The 23,660-nt window shown below is 32.5% G+C and overlaps 4 protein-coding genes and 1 long non-coding RNA gene across 6 annotated transcripts; 1 reads left to right on the forward strand and 4 right to left on the reverse strand.

The window, feature by feature from the left end:
• Nucleotides 1-102: 102 nt before the first annotated feature.
• Nucleotides 103-1,458, reverse strand: LOC105153844 (uncharacterized). Its single transcript, XM_011068951.2, has 3 exons — nt 1,375-1,458; nt 491-806; nt 103-275 (listed from the first exon to the last, which is right to left on the reverse strand). Exons 1-3 carry the CDS (start codon nt 1,445-1,447, stop codon nt 263-265), a joined length of 402 nt encoding a protein of 133 aa, XP_011067253.1. The 5' UTR covers nt 1,448-1,458; the 3' UTR covers nt 103-262.
• A 183-nt stretch (nt 1,459-1,641) lies between these two features.
• On the forward strand, nt 1,642-21,683 carry LOC105153846 (uncharacterized). 2 transcript variants are annotated; one of them, XR_015546958.1, is made up of 5 exons: nt 1,642-1,804; nt 2,211-2,295; nt 5,596-5,829; nt 6,285-6,716; nt 20,890-21,683. It is a non-coding gene; the product is annotated as an uncharacterized LOC105153846 (long non-coding RNA). The 2 variants fall into 2 exon arrangements; XR_847139.2 differs by lacking the exon at nt 20,890-21,683 and having other exon boundaries at nt 6,285-7,029.
• LOC105153845 (uncharacterized) lies at nt 4,624-8,157 on the reverse strand. The gene is made up of 4 exons (XM_011068952.2): nt 7,088-8,157; nt 6,291-6,739; nt 5,625-6,034; nt 4,624-5,380 (listed from the first exon to the last, which is right to left on the reverse strand). Exons 1-4 carry the CDS (start codon nt 7,167-7,169, stop codon nt 5,347-5,349), a joined length of 975 nt encoding a protein of 324 aa, XP_011067254.1. The 5' UTR covers nt 7,170-8,157; the 3' UTR covers nt 4,624-5,346.
• Nucleotides 14,345-17,094, reverse strand: LOC105153847 (uncharacterized). Its single transcript, XM_011068953.2, has 4 exons — nt 16,939-17,094; nt 15,622-15,751; nt 15,101-15,326; nt 14,345-14,524 (listed from the first exon to the last, which is right to left on the reverse strand). Exons 2-4 carry the CDS (start codon nt 15,701-15,703, stop codon nt 14,473-14,475), a joined length of 360 nt encoding a protein of 119 aa, XP_011067255.1. The 5' UTR covers nt 15,704-15,751; nt 16,939-17,094; the 3' UTR covers nt 14,345-14,472.
• Nucleotides 17,963-23,527, reverse strand: LOC105143896 (uncharacterized). Its single transcript, XM_087411938.1, has 4 exons — nt 21,717-23,527; nt 21,259-21,457; nt 20,874-21,075; nt 17,963-18,720 (listed from the first exon to the last, which is right to left on the reverse strand). Exons 1-3 carry the CDS (start codon nt 21,850-21,852, stop codon nt 20,886-20,888), a joined length of 525 nt encoding a protein of 174 aa, XP_087268064.1. The 5' UTR covers nt 21,853-23,527; the 3' UTR covers nt 17,963-18,720; nt 20,874-20,885.
• Nucleotides 23,528-23,660: the final 133 nt, after the last annotated feature.

Genomic DNA, 23,660 nt, shown 5'->3' on the forward strand with positions numbered 1-23,660 from the left:
GGAAAATGACGCCAAATAATGTAATTAAATTTAATAATTCGCAAGATGAAATGATTACTATATTGGTTGAGATTTACAAAATAAGTCAGATATATAATCGGGTTTCATATTTTTGTATATAAATTTATTTGATATGTGAAAATATGAACGTTTATATATATATAATAAATGCACAATTATAATTTATTACGTTACATCTTATGTTACATATTATTATGTTATATGTCCATTTTCATGAGCAGTGGCCGTTTTTTTAAGTCCTTCATCGTCCATATCTATTAAAATCAAAACACATTATTGTAAATTACATGCTAATAAAATTTTATCACAGAATAACATTAATGGGATTGCAAGATCACAAAGTATTATATAATTATAATCAATAATTAAGATTATATCTAAAATTTCTCTTTACATTTTACAATTAATGAGTTTTTTTCAACGAGTTTGACTTGCTAAAGATTCTCATTAATCGATTTGTGATATTTACCCAGAATTAGCAAACGAAGTCGCGAAGGAACCGCTGCCGAATGGCGTGCTAATTGAACCTGCATTGGCTGCGCTATTGGCGAATCCGCCACCGTATCCTCCGTATCCTCCGCATCCTCTGCATCCTCCGTAACCACCGTGATGTCCGAATCCTCGGTGTCCTCCATAACCATGATGATGACCATGATGACCTTGAAAACCGCCAGATCCGCCGAATCCGTGACCGTAACCGCCGCCATATCCACCGTACGCAGTACGTTTAAAACGAGGCTCCGACTCGGCTGTTCTGATTATCCATTGAAGGTCTGAATGAGAACCTTTAGATTTGAATTTTAATTCAATTAATTCAGGCATCACTTCTTAATAATAATTATATTACTAAATCTAGAGAGATAGCTATTAATAACGATTTATTTATTTGCTGTATTAAATTTGAAATTGTTATTTTAATTTTAAAAGAAATTCCAGACAGAAAAATTTTATACAACTCTCTGTCTTAACTATGTATTTTTTTCAATAAATAGTGAGTGGTATAGTACAAGATAAAATTGATCAAAATGTTGGCGTCGACATAAAAAGTAGATAAACTGGTTTCTTATTTGTGTCGATGCAGCATGATGCGTTTCACATGAATTATTTATTAAAATCAATATCTCAAATTATTATAAAATTAAAAAAAATTGGATTTAAAAAAAATTGCGCGCATATGTTTTAAAAATAAATTTCTATTTCCTAAAACTTCCAAATTTACAGGAGATACACAAAACATCCTTGCTTAAAGATAATAAAATTCAATTTATTTCACAATCTTGATACAAAACCGATAATATAATAATATGTTAAAATTTTATTTTCTGCAACACTTTCACGAACTTTTGTCTTTACCTTGAAGTTGCGGTGCTGGTAATGCTACTGCAATTGCGACAAGCAGTGCAACGAATAAAAGGATCCTTGACATTCTGATACTGATCGCGCAGGTAAGGATATTCAGTGCCAAATGACGATGAGAAAATCGGCCAGGCAGTCTTTATATATACGAAACCCGTTTATATATTCCGGGATATCCCAACGTCGCGCGTTTACGCAGATACGAAACGGGCAGTTTGAATCGGCGTCGAATCGGCCGTATATCATTAGCACGAACAGAATGAACCTCTCTTTTGTCGATGTGGAGTTGATGTGCCGCTGGCGCTGTGTCCCTGGAATGACTTCCGTCCTTCACTCAGTGGAACGTCATTTCGTGACAAGTCCAGCAATCCTCGATATCGCAGATCGTCTTAGTTCTCAAATTTTAAGGAAGTGCGAAAGAATACAGGTAGATCACTAATAAGATTTCTTTACAGTAATTAATTTATTAATCAATATTAATTAACGGTTTTTATTTAATAATTACTAACTTTGTAGTAATTATTATAATTATTATGCGTCACAACTAAATTTCTAAGTTAATTAATTAATCAGAAGTAATTAAAGTTTCTAAAGTAATAGTTTTAATTGAAATAATTTAGTATCGTATAGCAATTTATTATTAAATAATAATTAACAATGTTCTGATAGAGAGTTTAAAAGATTTTTGTATTTTCATACAAAGATTGTCCCATATAAATACTTAATTTTTAATTTTTAAAATAGAAAAAAAGCTGAAAAGTTTGGGAAACTGTCAAAATAATCGTGCTAATTAGTTTTTAATAGTGGAGTTATAAAAAATAATTGTGGTAAAGTAGGTTGAAGAGGTAAATAAGAAATTGTGGATACACTGAAGAGAGTTCAATGAATAGCATAACGAAGGTTTCTATGAAGGAAAACGTGAGTACTAATTTTGCCTACATAATTAATATCCGACACGCTGTTCATGTTATCATCAAACATTTTATCCTTAATAGAACATGTTAAAATATTTTTGCCATGTTTATAAAACTGTGTAATAAAACAAAACAATCATAATATAAGATCACCATAATATATGTATAATGTAAATCCTATGTTCAGAAAGAACGATATTAACACGAGAGAAATCGCTATTTTATCCAACATTCGGAAAATGTGAAAATAAAAACGCGTTTTTAATTATTAATCCTTTTGACCTTCAAGCTTCTTACATTCTGTTGTATAACTAAGTATTCAAAATACCATTTCTCAACTGTTGTCGTGCATATAATCATCTTTAAATTCATTGTCCAACATTAATTACGCTTGGTCACCGGAATAGCCGGTTAGCTTAAAGAACCGTGAAATCTTGCTTGCCTAGAGGATACATTAACTAATCTTGATCAACTGGCCTTGGTTTTTCTCGGGACTTCACAGTCTTAGGTCGATGAACGAATACATTTCGGAATTCCCAACAATAAGTACTCTGTTCATCTAATATTATTCTTCTGTATATCTAATATAAAACAATTGTATGGTTAAAGATCTATTCAACAAACTACATACTTAATTACAATTTCTCTTGATTTTTTAATACATATTTATGTTAAAACATAAACTAAAATAAACATTCTAATTAAAACATTGATTGGTTTAAAATAAGATCCTGTTGATGAATTAATTCAATTAATTAAAAATATATATTACACACAAACACACACACACACACAATATTTATTTTTAATCCTTACAAAATTATTTATAAGACTTCGCAATAGTCTATATATTTATAGTTACGAAAGTTATTATTGGTTACGAAAGTTTCAAAAGACTTACTCGGAATTTTTAACATGTATGAGTTTAAAATCTTGAAGATATTATATAAGTAAAGTCAGAGACATAATACTAGGGAATTTGATTATAGATAAAATTAGAAAATATTCCGATGACGTAAATTGTATATAAAGTTGATTTAAATAATTTTTCAATTAGTAAACACTTCAAAAACACATTTTACAAATGGAAATCTCCATTCCGTTCTAACGTAGATCGAAATTATTAGCACAGTATCCCGCATAATTGTCATGTTACATATTTACGTTGTATAAGAATCACTGTATAAGAATTTTTACCCGACGGATTTATTTAGGAAAACGTATACTCATACAATAAATTTACACGTTTTTTTTGCATCATACTCAAACAGAATTGTTTTAAAAGTTACATCACGCCTAAATTTGGGATTTCCGATAATAGGTATTGTATGCTCAACGTTCGCATTATTATTCCTTCCAAAGACAAGTGATTGCAATTTTGCATGAGAATGCAAAGTGATCTTATAATTTTGTAGTCACCTGTCTTAATCTTACTATTAATATTTTTGAAACATAATTTTTCCGACAAGTGCAAACAATTAGGTATTTACAAACAGTTATGGACGTAATAAGCGTAGGAATTTTCCGATGTCAACTTTTTATATGTCTGTTTATTAAACCATTTAATAAATTGATCGTTTCAATTTTTTATTTTTCTAAAAGTTAGAAGCAATTTTGTCATTGCACTTATTGTGTAAATTTAAAACGCTGCACAAAACTATTTCAGTATAAATTTAATTGAACCATCAAATCTTTTCATTATTTATTTTTATTAATCATAATATTTCCAGACAAAGTAAATACCATCTACTTTACTAAAAATTTCTTAATTCTTGACTCGTCATGTATTATACAGTGAATGTTGCAATAGAGAATATTATTTTGTACAGTCGTTGATATGTTAAAATTAAAGATTTATTTATACGGATTTTTTAATCAATCACACACATAAATTTGCAGCTTTTGATAAAATATATTGAAAACGTTAATTTAACCGCATACTTCATTTATCATCTGTTGTATATATATGATAATTAGTATGTGTTTTTTTTATTACGGATTAATTTATTATGATGTGATTAATCGTAGATCGTTTTTAAAATGCGCGTCATATAATAATGAATATGTCTCAACTTCGGATTATATGTTTACAATAAAGTTTGATATTATATTATATTCGCAAGATTTGAATTTTCTGTTGCTTTGAGTTTTATGTAAATAAAATGCGTATGTTATATAATTGTCATAATATAATATAATTTATTTATATTTAGAAATTCTCAGAAAGTCCAAAAAAGTGTTTTATTTTAATATTTTTTTATTCTATTATAATTTACATTTACAAAAGACTTAATAGTATAGATATAATAAAAAATAGATATAAATTGTTAAATGTATATAAAAAGAATATTTATTTTTTCATTAAAAAATTATACATAAATCAATTTTATTATTTGAATTTGGATTTTCCTCGAGTTAGTCGGATATTTAGATTTCTAGAATTTTATTTTAGATGACACTGTAATGTGAACATTTAATAACAATTCATAATTTACAAAAATATAAGCGATTGCGGATTATGCTAAGTTTACTAAGTCTTCTTATATTATTATAAATTATGATTGCATATTCCATAAAGAAGGTACTAGATATATTTAATTTTTTAACTGTAGTTTGATATATTAATGGATATAAATGAAACAAATCATCTAAGATTTGTTAAACTTAAACAGTTACAATCTGTTTGAAAGTTTACTATAAAGTGATACAGCAATAATTTAAAGCTCGATATAATCTATATACTAAAAGATTGCAAATTTATGTTAATGTCTACTTAAAAATGTATTTTCACATAATAAATTGCACATTCTTAAAAACAAATTTAATATTGCTCTTAATTAGTTTTGCTTTTTCGTCGAAAATTCTTTTGTGTATAATTTGATATTTTTTTTTATATCTGAGATTTAACAAATATTTAATAATACAATAAAAAATGTAAAAAGACTTAGCAATTACGAGGATAATGTGCGAGTTGTCCAAAAGAGATTGTCTTAAAAACTTCTTATTAGGCGAATTTAATTTGTTAATTCGCTGATAACATCGATCACTTTAACAATTATTCCTTATACGGCTGCGGGCGTTGTTTCTTTCTAATAAAAATACAAATAACAAAATGTATTAATTTGCACATATTTACTTATATATTTATTCTTATTTCTTGTAGCGATTTGTTTAAATAAAGATAGTTTTTCTTTACAAATACTTGAATTAATTCAGTATATTTAAAATAATTTAAGAGAGAGAATCTTTTTTTCCAATGCGATTAACGCTAACTTGTTTTTTATCGCAATGTTTCTTTATGAAGGTAATCAATGGAAGGAAAATATAACTTACCCAGTTGGAGATCCTCCATAAGCAGTGGCTACTGAGCTGGCAACTCCGCCTTTTCCTGTAGAGTAACTATTTGCAATGGCAGTGATAGCACCAGGAACAGATCCAGAAGATCCAGCGCGAGTAGCCAGTCTTGGGAAGCTGAAGACCATAGGGAAGAAGTTGTTCAAATGAGGATATTTCTGACGACGTCTGTTGCCCTTAAAAGGTACAAATGGCACAACCGGTTCATCGTCTTCCTCATCCACCTCATCCTCATCGTCGTCATCATCGTCAGCGATAGTTACGGGTGTCTTATGCGTTTTTTTGGAATGATGCATCTTTGGACGAGACGCCTCCGTGGCAGTAAACGGCTTTTCCGTCGGTTGTGCAATTTCTGTAGTTAACGGAATCTGCTCCAATTCATGATGCCCCTGTAAGAATAATATAGATCTCCATGTCGTATTTCATAGAAAACCATTTATTAAATAAATCAATATTTATAATCTTACAAAAATTCTATTTCGTGAATGTATAAACGTAAACTGATTTCACAATTTTAAACGTGAAACATCTAAAATTGATGCTACAAATTATGGACTTACTATTTTATTTTTTTCAAGTTTTATTTAAGAATTAGTTTCACACTTATATCAAATGCAAATCTCATCAAATCATTGTTAGGGTCACCTGAGGGGTCAAAGAATCCTGATGATGATGGTAAGAATCCTGATGATAATGAGGATCGTCGGGATGAAGCTGTTCCTCCTCATCGTGACGATGCTCGTGATGCTGCTCTTCCTCATGACGATGCACTTCATTTCGATGATGATGAAATTCGCGTTCCTGTTCTTCAGGCGCCGGCGCCGCCTGTGCCTCGGCGCTGGACACTTCCGATTCCTCGATTGGTTCCGGGCCACCCTTGAGATGCGGCGTGTGCATACCACCGAAGAAAGCTTCGCCACTCACAGCATTTCCTTGCGCGAAGACGCCTGTTGCCTGGCCACTGTTATTCGTGCGACGTATCGGTCTGTAATAACCGGTGAACATCATCGTCCTGTGTGGATAAGGACGCACGGCTGTCCTCTTTTCTCTCAGGAACATTACAGGATTGCCGTAAGTATCCAGCGTCACAGAAACTGTAAATAATGCAAATTTTTAATTTAATAATAATACGTAGGTATTATATTATTTTTCATAAATCTTTAGCTTCGTTTTTAGGAAACAGATCTTTAATATAAGAATTATAGAACAATAATAAAATTTATAGAATAATTATTGTTATTTACATTTGAAATTATCGGGATGTTTTATTTATTACATAACTTTATTGTGCCTGTTTAGTTTCTACATTAATTACATAACATTTAAAAAAGTTGAAAATCTTTTTATAATTTAGTTTTTTATGCCTTATGTATTATACACAAAATGTTTTTAAAATCTTCAAGAAAAATATTTCAAATTAGTATATTAATTCTAACGCTTACTAGGCTCAGTCGGAATCACTCTCGACTCGGCTATCGCGACCGACGCCATCGCAATTAGAACGAAACTAATGTAGTTGACCATTCTCGCTCTGATCTTAATCCGAGTTTTTTCGTGACGATCCTTTGTCGACTCTGATCATTCGTCTCTTTAGAAATCCTTCAGGAAATACGACTTTTTCGTGCTTTAGCGATCTTCGATGGAAAATCCAGATAATTAAGCGGTTCACTTCCACCGATCTTGCCGATCTTGATGCACCAACTTTTTGCACGATGCTGGTAGTCCTTACCATCGCAATAGCTTTTATACCACGGACATGCAGGACAATGGGATGGGTAGGTACCTTGATATGGGGGTATGGGATGGGTCGGACTTATTGGTGGATACACAGGGGATACGGAATGCCCCACCAGCCTTCGTCAAGTGGTCTCTTATACGGTCAGGATCGCGGTAAAGTAAGCGCACGCACCATCAAGCTCTACGTGATCGTCATGACCGATGCGAAACGTGAATTTATAATTGTGATCCGCGCCGATGACAATCTGGATTCGCGGGATCGGACCGATATGGGGAATCGCACGATGATCTATTCGAGGCTCTTCTATGCATGTAAATGACATGAAATTATTGATGGATATGCATACGTATATTTAAAAGGAAAGTATCGTTATATCCGAAAAGACAATCTTATAGCACCACATAAATATCTGATCGAAATATCTATTGTCTTGACGAACTCATTAATGTTTATAGGAATTTAAGGTTCACTAAATTAGGGGAGAAAGGATTGCGAATTTAGATTTGGCTTCACATTAACTTGCAGCATATTTTTCATCAATTATTTTTTTTTATCCATTATTCAATTCATTCATTCTATCTTTTTTGAATGACCATGGTTAGAGAATCAGAGAAAGAGGACATTGAACGAGTGATAAATCCTGAATCAGAAAGAATCAGGTTGGTTCGAGGCGTTTGACTGAAACAAAGTGTTTGTAATGAATTCGCTTGGGAAACGGCGAGAATGTGAATGGGCGATGGTTGATGAATGTCGCGGAGGGCCGATGGCCTTACACTTTCCCTCTTTTGCGACGTGAGTTACTGAGTCACCCCGATCAAGACGTGATAGAGAAATCTAACGTGCCAGACAAACAGACTCGTGGGCAGCTTCATGCATTTTCAATTGATCTAAAAATATACACGATCTGACAATCGAAGGATTTTGTTTGCTTGCCGTTTTCCTCTTTACGGATAATGCACGTCCTGAGAAAAGTAAAGTAGTAATAAAATTAAAAGATTGATAAACGTGATTATACAAATTATTATTAGTAAAAAGTTAAATTTTGTATAACATAAAATTTAGAGTTATGAAAATCAAAATTCAAATTTAAGCTAAAATAACGACCGCGGTAGTAAAAACTTGTGTATAATCAAATGCAACCGCAAGAAAGTCGGGTTAGTACTTCGAAAAGTTATGAGGGATGCGTCGTTGCATTCGTCACAAACATAAAATGTGAATAGCAGCAGGGATGACCCGCAATGAGAGCACGTCGTCTGTGTAGGGATCAGATAATACCGCGTCTGCTTTTGCAGCTGAAGATGAAGCGTGGTTGAAGGGAGACTGACATCAAGACGAATCTGACTATGAGCGCGTTTTACTATTCCAGACACGACAGCTACCACCATTGGACTCTTACAGACTTCTTGATCATCCCCGAAGAATTATCGTCACCTCTGACCAAACGTACCCGTTCAGACGAGTATGACTGACATAATATTAATTCTAAGAAGTCACACGTGCAGTCGTAGGGAATTACGTCAAACTCGCGTCATTATCGGTGAATGGATCCGGTATCTTTGCATAATCGTTTAAAACCGTTTGTTCAGCTGTTCTAAAAAGAGATCTGATATTTTACAATGGAAACTTTTTTTATAATACGCATTTGTTAAATATTTTTAAGTATTAATATATTAATTAGAATCTTTAAGGATTTTTACCTTTTTTATTACATCGATAAAATTTTATCCCCTTATTATATTATTATTTTATCCTTTATTACATTATTATTATGTTAATATTTATTATTTACGCAAGAATAAAATACACAAGAGCAGAAGTAATTTCCAATTATAAGTGGATAAGAATATAAATCAAATAAGAAAAAGAATTTTATATTTTTCTGTCAAAATTTTGGATTTTGGAATAATAAATTTACAAATACATTTTTTAGTTTTATAAACTGTTCATATGAATATTATTGAGTTAAGAACTACTTTAATCGAAAGATATCTTATGTGAGAGAAAGAATGTTTCTCTCTCATAACGTAGATTTTTGGATATTAAGTATAATTCCATTTATTAAATTATAGCAATTGATAAATGAGATCATATTTAGCGTTCAAAAGATTACGTCAACAATTACCTTCGTTTTTGTGTTCTTCATTCTTAAAAAAATTCATTTTTGTTGGACAATAATAAGTCAAATATAGTTATATATTTATTGTTGCATTTATATTAAGTGTAAGTTGAAGTTATTACATAACATGTGATTCAGCGAGTCATCAAGAATCGAAGAGTTGCTTGTAAATTTCGTATTTGCATTTGCGAATTAATTCTGCAATTGTGATTCCACATAGCTCGCCATTCTTTTTTTCCATTTCGGTTTCTAGGTATATGAGTTAGAGAACGACGCGGATGTGCTCCGGAGATTGATTTTTATGCTCTCGGAGAAGGAAGAGGCAGTATGATGTATAAAAATATTCCGGGGAGGGAGGAATGATGTATGAATTTTGCGATACCAACTGCGATACCGCCTACCTTCTGTCAGACACGCTACTTTTTGATCCGTCTGGTCACGCTCAAAAATACGATATGCGTGACTTGGAAAGCGGTGCGATTCGGGATTGATTCATGAAATAACGAACTCACGACGTAATGTCTGCGATATCGGAGTGCACGACAATCGAGCCGCTTAACTGACGAATGTGAGTTAGAATAAATATTATTCTAATCTTTCGAGAATCCATGTGAGTTAGAATAAATATTATTCTAATCTTTTGAGAATCCATAATTCCATTAAAATCTTTCAGCTTCCAACGCGTCAACTAAATCATTATTTTAAACTTGATAAATTATTGTACCATCTAAAAATTTATTCGTGATTCTTGCTAATCAATTTTTAACAAATTAATATTTTTGTCATAATGTCTGTCACAATTAAACAATATGTTATAAACAATTTGTATAATGCAAAGTTTTTTTCTCCGCGTGTGAGTAAAATTTATATTTCAAGGAATTTAAAGGTAAATAAAAGAAATGCTTTTTTCTCTTTTTTTTAATATATTAGGTGTTGGAATTAATTCGTAGCGTTTTACAAGTGATGGGAAGTACTTTCATTAATGTATTTTTTAATGCTCATGTGAAATAAATAACATTCTTTCATTAAAAAACGCTACGAATTAATTCCAACACCTAATACATATTATGTTACAATGTACTTTTAATGTACATATTATGTTACAATGTACTGTTTAAATAATTAATAATCCGGATTTAAAGTAGCACGTGGTTGATTTGAGAATAATGCGGTACAAGTTCAATGACCGTATCTGAAATCGATTTGAGAATAAGGCATTTTTATAGGTAAGAAAACAGGTGCGTCTAGTACCGTTGAAGCAATTATTCTGAATCTTCTTTAAAGCGATACATATCAGATGTGTATTGCATGTAGAGTTTGCGAAAGATATAGATTTACAAAATTTAGATACGAAATGCTTCCATTTATTAATCGAGTATCTAAGATCGTTATGGCATTATTTTTTGCTGTAAATAATTTTTTTCATTGGTACAAAATGAGAGATGCGCATGTTATTTTTACAAATAGTTAAATTGTTTATGCAATAATTATTTATAAAGATTTACCAAAATAATTTTGAGCACAAAATAGTTACAAGAATTAAATGGTTTAAGTAATGTATGTAATTTAAATGATTCTAATTTCTAATTATTCCCTATGCTTATAATGGATCGTAGTACTTTTTTCGCTGAGTTCTATAAAGTATAAATTATAATCTCTTACATAATTATTCGCTTACTTGTTGAATAAATTCAACAAATGAATTCATATCTCGTGTACGAAGTCAACCCTCCTCGTTGCGGAATTAAAATCAGAAATCCCAGAATTCTCAGGATTTCAGCGGTACACTTGACTCCCGCTTTCGCAAATGTCTGCGCGGTTTTGCCGACGGAATCTCATTTAGTGCCATCGCGCAGGCTGAATTAAGATTAGGCGATGTCGAATTACACGCTGGGCAACGGCATACGTTGATCGGCTCACGTGCGACAAGCCGTCGAAGACGTGAGACATACAGATCGTACTACTTTGGTAGCCTCGCCTAACTCGAAATCTTGTCGAACGATCGACTGGCAAGTGATGCTGATGATTAATTCGTGACGCACATTAAATCGATGGGCGATACGAATTTCTCGCTTGTCGTTCGCGCATCGATTTCAAAGATTTGAAGGGATTAAGCCAAATGCAATTATTATTAACAAGAAAGTCTCTCGAATTAATATTTTTAATTTAGCGCAATGCGCAATTATTTTTCTTTTACAAATACATATTTATTTTTTCTATATAGAGATATTAAACCGTTTAAATCTTTTTTAAAGAATATCTTTAAAGGTATTTGATTGAAATTAAAAAGCTTTGAAAACTTGCACCTCAGCTTCCGCAAAACAGCATTTCAAGACACATCTCGGTGTAGATATTCACAATCTTATTTGGAAACCAATCACGAAGAGTCCGGTAAGTCCGGTAAATCCGGTAAGCACAGCGAGTTGAAAGACCGCGTAACATCTTGCCTGTGGATTGCGTTCATTTTGCAAATTTTCTAAATAAAACAGACGAAAGCTTCATGCTGTATCGAATCATAGTATTGTACGTGTTGACTTAAATGTGTATCCTGTTCAGTGGCGTAGGCAAGACGAAAAGATTGGATCGTGGGAATTATTGAAAATTCGAAAATAAAATGAATATATAATTAATAAAGCTAAAAAAGTATTTACTTTAATAAAAAATTAAGAAAGAAAAATATTTTAAATAGAGATAGTTATATATAATTGTTTAAATTTAAACAAATCTAATGCAGATCTTAAAAAATTTCTTTCCTAAATTGATTAAATAATCGTTACCAAAATGAAAATTGTGCCATCCTCTAAATAATACGGATAAATGATTTTTGAAATTTTTATAAATCTATAAATTTAGTAAAACAGAAATAAAACGTCATTCGTCTTTATAGTCAACCCAGTTTTCTAGCTGCGCCACTGACGTCAGTGATTAGCAGTCAGTGGATCGACGATAACCGCATTTAGGATTTAGTGTCCAGCTTTTCCTGGGAAGATCTAAAATAGTTGCAGGTGCACCGTCAACTAACATAAACGTGTATACGCAAACGGTATATATATATGCAATAAGACCTACGGATTTTGCATCACGATAGAGGTCTGATGCAAATGCGAGATCGGGTCGAAAACGAAACACCTGCACCGGTCCATTCTCCTTATTGCCCGAGGAAATTGATCGGTTGGATTTGTATTCATATCGTAGGATGCTACTTCCGGCCTGGATCGACGCGATGAGATCGATCGCTTCAAGCTTAATACAAAAATTATGCACACTGCAATCTGACGACGAATTTTTCAACTATTTGATTTCTTAAAGTATTAACAATTAATTTATAAAAATCCAAAGAATCTTGCACTCATCGTATCATTTCAATCAATTATAGCATGTTCTTGCTTATATACTGTAACGTTAAAGCAGAAGAATGTGAACGAGCAACTCAGCATGCCGAAGAGTCTAACCACGAAATCGCCATAAAATATTATATGACTTTAGTCGAACTTTTTTAATGTTCAGAACGCGAGATTTTTTTATTCTTTACGCACAAAGCGAACGACCGACTATTTGCAAAGTTATAGCTTAACCGTAAATTAAATTCCCGGAGTCTTCCGGCATTCAGTTGATTCAAAGAAAAGTCGAGATTTTTTGCATTACATACGCAAGAAAATAACAAATGCGTAATATAATTTCATTCTTTAATAACGGGAATTTGCATTCAACAACTTATTTTGTATTATTATTACTGCCTATGCTTACAGAGAATATGAAGATTGTGGCTAATGAAATGAAGACATTACAATACGTATGTCTGACGAATTTGTGAAAAGAGTAATCATGAAACGTGTGTAAAGAAGATATTAAATTCAAAAGCTATGAAATTCTAAGAAAATCTATAGAGGTCTATAAAATCAGAAATCTAATATGACAATCGTTTTCGAAGACAAGGAAATGTATATTTCATCATCGCAAGAGCAAGGATACAAAAAAATAAGAATATAAAATCATTAAATGAAGAAGTTACAGAGCCAAGGTTGTATAATATAATAAATAATAAGTCTCATCACGATCTTCACATTTTTATCTTTATGTTGAAACTTATTAGTAACTTTATTATGATACATCATTAATTTCAATCTAAAAGTTAATTAAAGAAACGAAAAGAATGTTACCTGAGCAAATGAGAGATGAGAAATTGGAGAGGAAAAGCTGGTACATAAATGATATGTTTTGAACGTGCGTGTCACGTGCCGTGGGTGCATCGCGTGGCGAAGTGCATCGACACGATGCATAGCGATCGTGCTAGCGGCTATCTTTTGAGGGCGGGCTGCCATATTTCAGCCAACCGATCTTTTTTTCGGCTCGCGTACGAACGCGGAATGCCTGACAATTGGCCTGCCATTGCGGCGGTCGTATTGTCAGACCGTGACGTACCGTCGTCAATAAGGATATATTCGTTAAAAAAATCGTATTCAAATTGTGTTTGTCTCAGCATCTCAAGAAAATCTACTATATTATTTTCCTTGAGTCTAAAATAAACCTGTCCTATGTTAACGATAATAAAATGCAAAGATACGTGTTAAATTTAGAATGATTAATTTTGATAATTGAAAATTTTAATAGTAATAACATATTTTAATAAATTAATTTAAAAAATTAATTTTATTAAATAAAAAGAGATATGCTTGATTTTGAATATTATTTATAGATTTTCGCTCTAAGATATATATATAAATGTTAAATATTATTGAAATTTAGGAAGGTCTTATTTTATTTGTATATATATGTAAAATATGGATTTGTGGAAAGTCAAGAGAGAAGAATAATTTTGCGAGTGCGCAGTGATAAAGCTGGAAGTGTTATGACACAGAAAAATTTTATTATCCTTTTTGTACATGAACCGTGGCCTAAAAGTTCATCCAAAGAAGTGTGATCACAGATGAGGGTGTGGAGGGTCGTGCGGTTGTCCTCGAAGTATAAAATTTTCACCGTTTCCGAGATTTCAGCAAGTATCCCGCGACGCCCAGATCCAGATACCTGAAATTGTAAATATCATGTAAGTCCTTTCACGTAATAATTAATGTTAAGTATATGCAATTATAAACAAATCTTTATAAAAAGTTTTCGATTCAAACATAAACTGTTCTCTCTTCAACTAATTGTTTTGAAAATTAAGTACATGAAATATGCTTTTCTATTTTCGTGATACAATTAAAATTCCACCTGAGAATTGATTTAGAGTAATTAACATTTTTTTCCGATTACATTATCGGATGAAAGTCGTTTAGAGAAATATTCACTCAGTTTTACTTCACAATTCAGTAAACAGTAATTAAGTGAATTCGCTGAAGATTTAGTAAAACGGCAAAATATTATCAACTGATATTACCTATAATTACTTAGCTATAATTACTTACCTATAATTACTTTTTAAAATTAATCACACATTTATATATATGTATCAAAATAATTTACATTGTGATTTAACTGACATTAATATACTTCGGCGTTTTTATGATTAATCGGTATTTTTATAATAGATACATTAATTAATTCAAATCGGGTCTTATCGATAACTCAATTAACAAGAAAGATAGTTGTTTATCAATTTACCTCCTTCGCGTTGTTATGCCACGTTTCTCCCTTTTTTCTGGCGTTATACGGCTTCCATCGGCGAAAACGAGTCTGGACGCAATTGCAGTTGGTCTTTCCGGTGGACCAGTAGTTGCTGACGGCACATTTGATAATAATCTTTTGCCCTGACGATTTTCTTTTGATTTTCTTCTAACGTTTAAATCCGACGATACGATAATTTCATCAAACGTTTGGCCAAAAAGTGCTGCGCAATTAAAGAGAAATAATGAATCATTTAACAAATTACTGAAGAAAGTAAAATTCAAGATCCAATTTTTTTTCATTTTTAGATAAATATTCCTTTCATAGATAAAGAGATGCGGAAATAAATTTTTTATTAATTAAATTTTTAAAGGTAAAGAAAATTTAAAGTTTACTATTAAATACAATTAATTATTTTATCTTTGCTTCATATACAATTTATATGAATATTTTCGCGAAAACATATAATAAAAGTCTTCAAATATTCTTTAACAAATATTTTTTACGATTTTACTTACATTTTTCATTAGATGCCGTCTCTTGAGCATTGATTATGACACAGACTGAAGTGAATAGCAAAAGGGCCAAAATTTTAATCATTTTGTAACGGGAATTTTAATATGTCCAAAGATCGAAATTTTTGTTACCCTGTAAAGAGAGCAAACAAAAAATCAACAAAGCTTTCAATAAAATATTTTGATGCAATCTATTCTAACATATACATTGTCGAGTCCTTCACACATACAGTTCATAATATAATTAGATTATTATTAACGTTTATAATAATTTAAACTGTTATTAATATCTATTACATTTATCTGATTAATATCTAATTATTTGATCTTAACTACCTGATCGTTGACATATATATGAAACAAAAAATAAATTATATAAAGCGACAAATCCTTAAATAATTGACTTTTATTCTTCCACGCACAGAGACACACAGTACAGACGTTTACATATTTAAAAAAATTTGTCAGATATATCAATAGCAAATATTAGCGATCTTTCGACTACACGAAAATTATACTAACTGATTACTATTACTTTTACGTCATGCCTGAATGCTCGGAAATTCTAAACAGCCGTTAACTTTAAATGGATTTGTTAAAAGGCCTTCGACGATTTCGTAATCACCATTTGTAGAAACACGAGTTTGAAGAAATACTAATTGAATAACTTTCTAGAGCAGTCAATATTGGCAGAATCTTACGTAAAAGCAATGGATTGTGCAACTTATTAATGTTATCGCAATTGGTCACTCTACAGTAAAAATATCTTATAGATTATATAATTAAATATTAAAGTTAATAATCTTCGAAGAATATTAATGTGTTATAGAAAATCCGAGTTAGAGAAATATTATATAAAAAGGATTTTAAACAGATTTCTGTAATTTAAAATAAACAATTTAATATTTTATTTTTTAAGTAAAATGAATGCACGAATGCACAGATAATATAATAGCCTTGATTCGCATGCATTTTTAAAATAGATAATTAACTTTCTCTTCAATTAAAATTCCCTGTTTAAAAATGGAAGCCAATTTCTTTTTATTATTAATCGTGCTCATATCTCGTTTATTAATTTAATGAACACATTTGTGCGCCATATGGATTGGAAAAAAAAAAATGTACGTATCGTTTGAAAAAATAAGTTATACCGAGTTCAACACTATGATTAACTCTTATCACTGCTTCGCGCGTCATCTTCGCCTTCAATCTTGCGAAATGACAAAACAAGCCTCCTTATAGATTGGCGCAGTTACACTTACTTGTATCATGGACCTCGGACTTAACACTTAATACTTAACAGTACGTATCTCGACTTACCGGCGATAAGTTGAGGATATACTTTCCGAGTCGACAACCGCACGAGAAATGCGAGCATAATGACGCGGGAGCCTTCAAGAAAGCATCACGGATTTGCTATAGTGTGTGGAAAACAGGAACAGACTCATGGGTACCATCAGGAGGAGGTGCTTTAAAAGGCGTCATATACTGTAGTCTGTTGCACCGGCCGGACCACTTTCTATTTCATTTTTTTCCTCTCAATCCTCTCCCCCTCTATCTCTCTCTCATTTGATCTCTCCTTCGGTTTATCAGAACGACTCTCCTACTCTGTCTCTTTCTCTTTTTACTCAGACGGAGAGACTGGTTTACCGGCTGGCAGGGCCGTAGGTGCCCAGGAGCGGCTAAACAATAGTTAACGACAGCACAGTCCTTTAACGAGTCTCTTTGATGCATCTCGGGTATCGTTAATGTCATTTTTTCAGGGTATACACTATTACGATCTAGAAAATGCCAATTTTAACCAAGAACCGGCAATGATCCCTCCAGAAAAGAATTTTCATGCTATATTAATCAAAAGAATAATAGTTTCTTGATTTAAGTACGATTTCATGTTGATGAGATGATGAAATGAAGTTACTTGAATTCGTATTTATTGTACTTTTGCGAAGAATTGAAGCCGGACTGCAATTTTTTGAAGCCGAGGTGATTTTGGGGCGCAAAAGATAACACATTTAATGATCTTCCGTAGTTTGTAAAATAACAGGGTACCTCACCCAATAAGCTGCAGTTAATACCACAGCAGATCTTTTAACGAGCGAACGTAATTTCTCGGATGCTCTCCATTTTCTGTTTTTTCACCATAATACGCGAATTTCGTCGTGATTATCATTATGAAAAAAAAAACGAACAAAAATCAATTAACGCAAGTATAGAAATTTCCATTACAATTAAATAAAACTGCATTATTTCACAAAATCATCGTCTTACATAAATAGTTTCAAGAAAAAGGATTTAAAGGGATTAGGAAGCTTTTAGATGTGCATGTCGAATTAATATCAGATAGTTTCCATCTTTTCTACAAGTATTTTTATTTTCATTTATGTTCATCTTTTAAAAATATTATGATAATTATACTAAACATTTATTACTAGTAGAGATCACTGAAATAATAAGATTGGTATTTTTTGCTAAAGAACACATAAATAAACTGATTCACAACTTTCTTCGACGATCGCATCTTATGCGTCCATCCTCGAAATTCCTCTTGGCCTCTTCAAAGAGAGGAGAGTGAAGAGAGTACCTCGAAACGGAGGATGCTGCGCCGGCGAAGATCGCGTGTGCGGTTCGTCCGGTCATTGCACGGGGCTTTTCGGATCTCGATTTCAGGGGCCCTCGCTCTTAACAGGCCCTCCTCCCTTCGGCTTCCTATCCCTTTGTGCCGTTTATCCAGCGACCCTCCGTCTCGCGGCGTCTCCTCCCCACTTCGTCGTTCTTCGTGGTTCCTCCGTCCTTGCTCTTCTCGAGTCAGATTTGTCCTCCGTCTCGCTCGTTCATGCGCGAATCGCGGCGCTATGTCGCGATATTTTGTCGGTTTTATTTTGGAGAACATCTGGTGGCTGGCATGCGGACAAAGAAAACTTGCTCGCTCAGGAAATCCTCTCGCAAGAGGCAAGAGGGTGGCTCACGCGGTTAGGCTTATTTACTTGCTCCTAGTGAGTGACGTAGAATGTTTGTAAACAATGGGCCCACAATGATGGCGGAGAAACGATGATGGTGAAATAAATTAGGGGTGATTCGAGGCCGCCTAGCTGTTCCTTGGAGCTGCGGAGAATAGGAAAACATTTAACATTTAAAGTACATGTATCTATTATGTTTGCTTCCATTAAAATGATTATTAAACTAGTTACGCAAACATAATTACTTAAAAATATTAATGAGAAAGAAAGAATTTCGGATAAAATTAAGAATTTCTATTGCTTGCTAATTTCGACTTTGAAACGATGAGACAGCAGTAAAGAGACTCGTGCTTTAAAAAAAAAGATGTGTCGTGTAGAAGAAGCAGTTTTTTTTTTAACATGTTCAGCTGAGCCATCTGTAATAAAAAGACGTAAGCCTTTGACAATCTTTTAACTATGTTTAATGATTTTGTAGCGAAGGTTGCATCAACACAGGATTACATATGTTTAAAATCGCATTATGAAAATAGCTAAGGCATCATTATTTCCCGATTACAGAGCAGCGTAATAAAACGTTTACGCGGAGTTACGCAAAAAAAAGTTGAAGATATCATTTGCAAGAGCAATTTTAAAAGTCTAGGAATTATATTAAGTACAAAGCTATATATACGGGATTAATTTTAAAAATTAGTCAAAATGTCGATTTCTCCCAAGATTTAAAACAAAATAATTTCGACATACACAGCTCGAACTTATAAAGCGCATCGTTAAATTCAGAGTTAAAAAATTGGTATCAACTTGTCATGCTTGTTTTCTACGTTGGCAATCCGAAACGATCCGATTTAAACTCGTTCGCTCGATCCCCAAGCTCTCTGACTCCCTTCGACGAACAATGGCCATTTACTTGCATGTCCAAGAGCGTCGCAAGTGTGTGCATAATCGACACTCCGATTCGCGTGTAGGTGCATCTCTCGGGAGACGAAAACAGACCGGTTCGTCGCGCCGAGAGAGAGAGAGGAGCATCGTACCTAAACTACGGGCCCCAAAACAACAATATGGCGTCTGGCTGTCCCTTTAAAACGAGTTAATCCGTCTGTCTGGCCGTCTGCCGATCGCCTGAGAACCAAGAAGATTCATTTCCCCCCCTTTTTTTTTTGTTCATTCTTTTTCACACGTACCCCGAAAGGGCCGTGTGCCTCAATGGCACAATGCGCGAACGCCGCGCCAGCTCACATTCGCGAAGCCTTTCCGGGCAGGTCCCACAAATGTACGTACACACTCACCCTCAAATATATTTAAACGCTCACATATACACATACACACTCACATTTATACATAAACACATGAACATTGCACGGCTGTAATCGCCATACACGAATGCATACTCCGGCGAAAGTGAAATACGCCCGTATTTCCCCGACGAAGATTGTTACGTCTTCGGGGTCCGCCATAGGGCCCGCCGCGCCGCGCCGGACAGATGTTTCAGGCTCGTTTCATCCGCGTTGGGTCAGCGCAGCGCGGGGTGTTAAGGGGGCACAACGAGATCGCGGTAATATAATGCGAATCGCGGATTCCCGGACCCGACCTCCGAGCCCCTCGAGTTCGTTGACCTATGCCCGAGACGAGTCCGGCGCAATTTCGTGGGCGGTCGCAGCGTATAATGTTGCAGCGCAACATCCTTGGTCTTTAACCCTTCTTAGAATGCGAAAGATGCAATGTTGTACTTCTTGGTATTCTATCTATGATATATGAATTTTGAGTAATACTATGTATAATGTTGTAATAATAAATTATATAATTGAAAATATAAAAAAGGTATATACTATTTAATTTTTTGCATAAAATCTTCACAAGCAATCAAAACGTTCGTAATAAAGAGCAGTTACATCGTGTATAAAATATTTTCACAAATACACATAACTTTCATATTCTGTCTTTCAAGAGGTAGAAGATATAATCTGTTTACATTTATGATGATAAAATGATTGAAATAAAAGTTAATGGATTTTATATATATACATAAATTAATATATTTTTGCAATAATTATAAACAATTATTAGGTGCGCAACTAAGTTCTCGCTGTTATATAACAGCGAGAACTTAGTTGCGCACCTAATAGTTATATTATTTAATTTCCGCGCACTCTTTTTTTGCCATAGGAATACGCAAAGATAGTGATAAAGTAAAATATTATTATATTTTAGTATAATGGAGCTCTAATTAATTTAGATAAATATTTAATTAAATAAACATACGAGTCTACAGTGTATTAGGATAAGATCCAGTCCAGTGTTTACCGTTTAAAAAATTCAGAATCCAGTTTGTCCCAACGATTGAGCAGCGCTGAACGAAGCTGAGAAAGGCCCGATGTTAAAACTCGCGCTCTGTGCATTCGCCTGGCTGTGTCCTCCACCATGAGGACCACCTCCACCTACAGATCCTGCTGATGCTGAAGCAAAGGACGTTCCTTGTCCATAACCGCCATAGTCCGGTTGCCATCTGCGTGAATCAGAAGATAAAATGCAAACGGTTATCTTGCCCATTTTAGATCACAAATATTTGTGAAGAACTAGATTTTTTTTTATTTATCATATGTGACGAAATTATAAAATAATTTAAATTGTCACGTATAAAATAGCGATTATTGTTTTTTAATCAAATAAAATAATATTCTACACGTACCCCCCGTATCCTCCACCACAGCCATATCCTCCACGACATCCATATCCTCCGATGAGACCATGTGGCCTATGAGGTCGAAACGGTTTATAATGATGATATTTTCGTCTGTTTCCGTAATGGAAATACGTATCATCATAATCATAATCACTGTAACCACCTAACAAACCGAATTGCGGCGATCTTTGCTCTCTCGTGGTTTCTAAAGTAATGTAAGTATTTATTCCTTTATACATTAATATTAAAATAATATTCTAGTTAGAGATAAGTGGATAACTTTCTTTAAAAGAAGGAAAAAGCTAAAAAAAATTAAGAAATTGTATAAACATCATATATGCAAATGAAAATGAATAAATTTTTGCATTATTTTTATTAAAATTAAAATCGTTTTTTAAATAAATTTTCTAAAGACGTGTTTGTTACAAAAATTTTTATCTATTAAAATAAAAAATTTTTATTACCAATTTCGGAGGAGTCGTTTACAATCGAAGCAACGGGATCCAGCACATCAGAATTATCCATCTTTTCCATTGGTTTACCAAATGAGTCTCTTAGAAAAATCGCGCTAAGCGCTGTTATTAAAAGTAAACTTCTCATCACGAAACGGATGTGTCACTGTTACTTGTCAGATGTCTAGAAAACGATTCAAAGTTGGTCTTACATTTCACGTGCTTTTATATCCCTTCACCGTCGAAATTCAAGGAAAGTCATCCACAATTTCACAATGTCGGCAACGAACGTTAAAAAACGGTCATTGGTCTTCATAAAAGTAAACGACCTTCCGTTTCAGGGACGACCGGAAATAGGCCGAAGACATAAACGAAATCCTACCGATGGATATTGACGTAAGTTTGATTTTGACCGTGAGTATGTCCAAAAGTATTACACATTTACTTAAGTTTGCTCTCATGTGTACATATGTGTCCCGTCGTCCAAGAAAAAAAGATGATCCTCTTCTCTCTCTCTCTCTCTCTCTCTCTCTCTCTCTCTATACTATTTCTTAATAATTTCGATATAATTATTCACTATAATGTAATATTATAAATTTCCATATTTGATAAATATATGATATAATATATGATATAATACATGCATTACTTATGTTAAATGTTCATGTAAATTAAAAGAAAAAAAGCATATACTTTAATTTACACACAAATTATATTAATATTTAAAATATTTTATTGATATATGGTCGACCTTTCGTTGTCCATGAATGAGAGGAAGTAGACTGAAAATAAACATATATACATATAAAGTTCTTGACAACATGTTTTAACATATAATAATTTTGATCACACCTCCAAAAGTATTTTTACACGCTTACATTTATATATTTTCGTGTATATACATATTTCTTATAATTTTCAAGAGAAATCAAAATTATTTTTTTATCAGGATTATTTTAAATATCCACTTTGTGAAATATTGGTAATAAAAAAATCCTTAATTATATTAGGTGTTGGAATTAATTCGTAGCGTTTTACAAGTGATGGGAAGTATTTTCATTAATGTATTTTTTAATGCTCATGTGAAATAAATAACATTCTTTCATTAAAAAACGCTACGAATTAATTCCAACACCTAATACTATATAATCGAATATAAATTATATTTATATTCGATTCTATAATTGAATATTATAAATTATAACTTAAAAAAAAACGCATACAATTGTAGAATTCTGTTAATAATATTTATAAAATAAGAAAGATTAAATTATTTAAACAAATTCATTCTGCAGTCGAGAAAAATTATGTGATAATAAGAGTTTATTAAACTTTCAACGATGATTCAAGATATGCAAGTAATATTTAAAATCTGTTTGAAAAAAATCTTTTACGTTTTCAAATTTTTTTAATAAATTCAATATTTTCTTTGTCGTAGATATATATTAATTATATTATAATAAAATTTTATACATACACGTTATATGTAATTATATGACATATAATTATACATATATTTTTCATTTATTTAAGCATACATCCTTTTCTCAATTATCATTTATCAAGTTATACATATAATAATTTAAGATATTAATTATTATGATGCATGAAAATAAAATGGATATACAACGTGTATTAATATGTTAATTGCGACAATTAAAACGTTACATCGTAAACATCACAAATCTTATTAAATTCTTACATGTTCATAACTCGCATAATAATATTACATAATAAGAATGCAGAAGAGGCTGCAAAAAGGCACGTCAAATATCTATATATATATATATATATATATATATATATATATATATATAACGATACGCATGATAATAAACGATAATTCTAGGAAATAGCTAAACAAATGACACGCGTAGCATAAAAAAATGATTATCGATAATTACGTATTAATTGCGACAATCATGTAACAATTCGCGGATTCGGACGAACATCACG

Source organism: Acromyrmex echinatior, chromosome 12 (assembly GCF_024713525.1).
Source record: "Acromyrmex echinatior isolate Ae372 chromosome 12, ASM2471352v2, whole genome shotgun sequence".
NCBI lineage: Eukaryota > Metazoa > Arthropoda > Insecta > Hymenoptera > Formicidae > Acromyrmex > Acromyrmex echinatior.

Coding starts and splice junctions, on each gene's coding strand:
- LOC105153844 (XM_011068951.2), bottom strand. CDS start 1,447: ATGTCAAGGATCCTTTTATTCGTTGCACTGCTTGTCGCAATTGCAGTA. Junction 807..1,374: donor ACCAGCACCGCAACTTCAAG/GTAAAGACAAAA, acceptor TCAAATCTAAAG/GTTCTCATTCAGACCTTCAA.
- LOC105153845 (XM_011068952.2), bottom strand. CDS start 7,169: ATGGTCAACTACATTAGTTTCGTTCTAATTGCGATGGCGTCGGTCGCG. Junction 6,035..6,290: donor AGGATTCTTTGACCCCTCAG/GTGACCCTAACA, acceptor TTATTCTTACAG/GGGCATCATGAATTGGAGCA. Junction 5,381..5,624: donor TATGGAGGATCTCCAACTGG/GTAAGTTATATT, acceptor TATTTTTATTAG/AAAGAAACAACGCCCGCAGC.
- LOC105153847 (XM_011068953.2), bottom strand. CDS start 15,703: ATGATTAAAATTTTGGCCCTTTTGCTATTCACTTCAGTCTGTGTCATA. Junction 15,327..15,621: donor GACGGCATCTAATGAAAAAT/GTAAGTAAAATC, acceptor TTAATTGCGCAG/CACTTTTTGGCCAAACGTTT. Junction 14,525..15,100: donor GGCATAACAACGCGAAGGAG/GTAAATTGATAA, acceptor TTACAATTTCAG/GTATCTGGATCTGGGCGTCG.
- LOC105143896 (XM_087411938.1), bottom strand. CDS start 21,852: ATGAGAAGTTTACTTTTAATAACAGCGCTTAGCGCGATTTTTCTAAGA. Junction 21,458..21,716: donor AAACGACTCCTCCGAAATTG/GTAATAAAAATT, acceptor ACATTACTTTAG/AAACCACGAGAGAGCAAAGA. Junction 21,076..21,258: donor TGTGGTGGAGGATACGGGGG/GTACGTGTAGAA, acceptor TGATTCACGCAG/ATGGCAACCGGACTATGGCG.